This window comes from Suillus subaureus (genome assembly GCF_016647635.1).
Source record: "Suillus subaureus strain MN1 chromosome Unknown BJ212scaffold_447, whole genome shotgun sequence".
Classification (NCBI taxonomy): Eukaryota; Fungi; Basidiomycota; class Agaricomycetes; order Boletales; family Suillaceae; genus Suillus; species Suillus subaureus.
In genome coordinates, this window is record NW_024539003.1 from 10848 (window position 1) to 14969 (window position 4122).

Below are 4122 nucleotides of genomic sequence, written 5' to 3' on the forward strand. Positions count from 1 at the left end.
TGGGCCTCGTTTGGACGGTAAAGAGACGGCAGAGGCTCGTCCACCTCATCAATATTGCCCATGCGATCCTTCTCGTTGCTATCTTGATCATTACTCGCAAAAAAATATCCATCCCAGGACATTCGTACGTGAACAGGTCATTCCCCTGCCCATCATCTTCCCCATGCCAATATTCGCAACTTCGCGCTTGCTGCTCCTGGAGCCCCCACTCTTTGTCGATCCCGCGAATTCGTCTGCTGACGCTGTGCTAGTGGAGTAGATTCTCATTAGCAACGAGTTCAATATAGTACTTATACTAGTCATGCTAGCGGGGTGTACTTTACAGGTGGAGACAACTCCGACGCGAACTCCCTTGGAGTTCAGCTTTGCCAACAACACGAACATTCACCTCTGCATTCATAATGCTTGACCTCAACCTGCTGAAGCAGCGAGACTGTGACACGAACATGTGAGGGATGATAATGATGATTTTTTGCATCATCTTTGCACGCTCATCTACTCTACACCTTCCAAGCTATCAAAAAATGTGATTGGTACTTTTCATCAGACTGTGTCAGCGGTCAGAACCCCAAACGTTGTAGGACAAGCTCTATGGGTAGACTATAACTTCGGGCATCCACGGGGAAAAGGGACACCGATGGATGTAATGGTATCCCGAACGTTTTCGTACTGGCGCGTTGGCTGTGATTCATAAACTTGTGTTCGAACCAGGCTTCATTAAGTCCCTCCTTTCGTATGCTGGGATGATTCTGGCCGTGTTCGCCTGGTACGAGTAGTGAATGGTAAAAAATGCAAGTCAGAAACAGAATACACAAATGAAAGAGCCCTCCGGCACCCACTGGCATATGTGAAATTCAGTATCCCTTATCATATGTGTGGGTAACACTTACATTTCGAATCATCGAAATGAGTGCCCGTATTTAGGGGTACAGAATCGGAAGTTGGCTTGCAAGTTGGGACGCGTGATAGGGGGAATGGTACTACAATACCCGGTCGTAGCCGGTTCCTTCCGGATCACCCTGTTACTTAAGTAACAGCTCCTCTATGTAAAGAGACCGGGACTCCTCCAACTACGACTCGTCATGGTGAGTTAACTTATCCCACTCAACAGAAGCGAACCGAATTGATCATCATATCAGTCAAACCAGTCCTTCCGCACTGAGCGTGACACTTTCGGTGAGCTTCAGGTCCCAGCCGATCGCTATTGGGGGGCACAGACACAGCGGTGTGCATATTTGATCTGATGTGCATACTTAACTACTGAGCCTATCCCCAAGGTCGCTACAAAACTTTGACATCGGTGGTCCCTCACAACGTCTACCGCCTCCCCTACTCAAGGCGTTCGGCGTGGTGAAGAAGGCAGCATCCATCGTTAATATCGGCTATGGCCTAGATCATACAATAGGCGAAGCCATCCAGAAAGCAGCTGATGATGTGAGAGATTGTATCCTAGGCTTCGGATGTGTGTGTCGAATTAAGCTTTTCTTCAGGTCATTTCCGGGAAGCTCATGGACCACTTCCCCTTGGTTGTCTTCCAGACTGGAAGTGGAACTCAAACCAACATGAACGTAAACGAGGTGAGCATACCAAACACTTGAGTGCTCACTAACTTTACCTCATCGGTTAACAGGTGATTTCGAACCGTGCGATCGAACTTCTTGGCGGCGAACTCGGTTCCAAGAAACCGGTCCATCCCAATGACCATGTTAACATGAGCCAGAGCAGTAACGATACGTGAGTTGCCGCACGAAGAATACTTGATTTAACAATTTTATTGGTAACTGCAGCTTCCCAACAGCTATGCACGTCGCCGCCGTGACTGAAATTAGCCACTCGCTGCTTCCGGCATTGACAGAACTCAGGGATGCACTTGACGAAAAGGTTCAGTCATTCAGTCACGTTATCAAAATCGGACGCACGCACTTGCAGGTATGAAAGGATCGGCCTTACATTTGAAAGCCGTCTTATCGTTATCAGGACGCTACTCCCCTGACCCTTGGCCAAGAGTTCAGCGGATATGTCCAGCAAATCGATAATGGCATCGCTCGTGCTAAAGACGTCCTTCCTCGCTTAAGTTTTCTAGCTCAAGGTGGAACTGCTGTTGGCACAGTAAGCCATCTAGCATCCAATGAGTATATGCGCTCAAGTGTTGTGCAGGGTCTTAACACGAAAAAGGGTTTCGACGTGAAGATTGCAGCCGAGATCTCCAAGATTACAGGCTTGGAATTCCGGACCGCACCTAACAAGGTAAAACATCTCATAGCTTGTGCTTCGTCCGACTTCTGATCGAAACCCGTAGTTTGAAGCTCTAGCGTGCCACGACGCCCTTGCCGAGGCTCATGGTGCTCTGAATGTCATCGCTTGTTCTCTGATGAAGATCGCCAATGACATTCGATTCCTTGGCTCTGGTCCTCGCTGTGGTTTCGGTGAACTGATTCTCCCCGAGAATGAACCTGGCAGCAGCATCATGCCCGGTAAGGTCAATCCCACGCAGTGCGAGGCCGTGACTATGGTCGCCGCTCAAGTGATGGGTAACCAGACCACTGTTAGCATTGCTAGTGCTAGCGGACACTTCGAGGTATCCATACTTCATGCGACACATTACCACTTAATGATTTATTCCTTTCTCAAACCAGCTCAACGTCTTCAAACCCGTTATAATTATGAACGTGTTACAGAGCATTCGTCTTCTCTCTGATGGTGGGGGTCTATAACTCAGACTACGCTTGTTGGCCTACTTATCTGGTCTCGTCAGCTTCCCGTTCGTTCACAAAGAATTGCGTGGTTGGTATCCAAGCCAACGAGAAGCGCATCAACCACCTCCTGAACGAGAGTTTGATGCTGGCAACAATTCTAAACAGCCACCTTGGCTATGATAGTGCGTGCTAATTATAAATGTGCGAATTCACTCGAGATCAATCATGCTTTTGCAGATGTAGCCAAGTGCGCAAAGAAAGCGCACAAAGAAGGAACGACGCTGAAGGAAGCAACGGTTGCGCTCGGATTCCTGACATCTGAGGAGTTCAATGAGAAAGTACGCCCTGAGTTGATGCTGTACCCAGATGACGAATAGTCACAAACTGTTCACATCACCGTTTACTGTGGGGAGTGATGGCTTTGTTGCGCGCTGTTATGGAGCTGTGCCAAGAGAGCATGCGGTATGATAGAAGATGATCAAGTGATGCGCCTCCAGGTTTATGCTGCGGCGACCCCTGCGCGCGTACCGTTGTGTGGGTGCACCCATGCTAAATGATCTTCTGTTTCTTTTCCTTTGTAGACCTTCCAGCGATGATCCAACTGGTAGATCATTCTCGTTCCGAGTTGGGGGCTTGATTAGGACGAGAGATTCTGATTATCACGTACTACGTTAGGGCATTATCCCAGCCGAGTATGTCAAATTGATTATGTGTGCAAATCAAAACCAGGATGATATCATGAGGGACTACCGCGACATCATGCATCATGACCTATCATGGTGGCGGGGTATGCGATCACAACACATTCGTAATACATATTGGATGGCGGATAAAACAGTCCTTGATGACGGGAGTAGCAAGCCCTCCCATTCCAGAGCGCGGGAATACGGGTAATGTTACCAGCCAGAAGATGAAATTTGATTGAGGACAAGTTACACTAAGATAAATGCACATACTGGTACAGATGCAAAGTAGAAAGTATTAACAGCCATGGTGGATAGCATATCGTATCAATATCCAAATATCCCTTTATATTAGACCTCCTATCCGAAACATACCCGTCCCTACGCAAGTGTACGCCCGATTCCACCACACACGGAGCATGGTCGGACGTCAATGATCAGAGTGTAGTGTTCCCGTGCCACCACATTTCTGACACATTTGACCTCCAGGCGCGGATCTCCTGGGGGCACAGGAATGGCATGCGGGACAGGTGGGGTTCGACCCATGCCTATTATGGGATTATGTACGTATAGGTGCTGGCCGTAAGATGTAGGTGCCTGTGGGAGAATGGAATGCGGCGGCCGGCCAGTGTAACTTGAGGACTGGAGTAAAAGCTGCGATGCCTGCGGTGGGGCGAACCTGGGTAGAGCACGCTGAAACTTGGAGCTACGAAATGACGACTCGGCGTTCCAGGATGTGTACG

General features: G+C 48.8%; 1 protein-coding gene across 1 annotated transcript; it reads right to left on the reverse strand.

Moving 5' to 3' along the window:
* Window positions 1-451: 451 nt before the first annotated feature.
* On the reverse strand, window positions 452-967 carry BJ212DRAFT_763317 (uncharacterized protein). Its single transcript, XM_041344010.1, has one exon. It carries the CDS (start codon window positions 843-845, stop codon window positions 561-563), a length of 285 nt encoding a protein of 94 aa, XP_041184996.1. The 5' UTR covers window positions 846-967; the 3' UTR covers window positions 452-560.
* Between the last annotated feature and the right edge of the window lie 3155 nt (window positions 968-4122).

Excerpts from the sequence above, each read along its gene's own strand:
- BJ212DRAFT_763317 (XM_041344010.1), bottom strand. The coding sequence starts at position 845 with ATGCCAGTGGGTGCCGGAGGGCTCTTTCATTTGTGTATTCTGTTTCTG.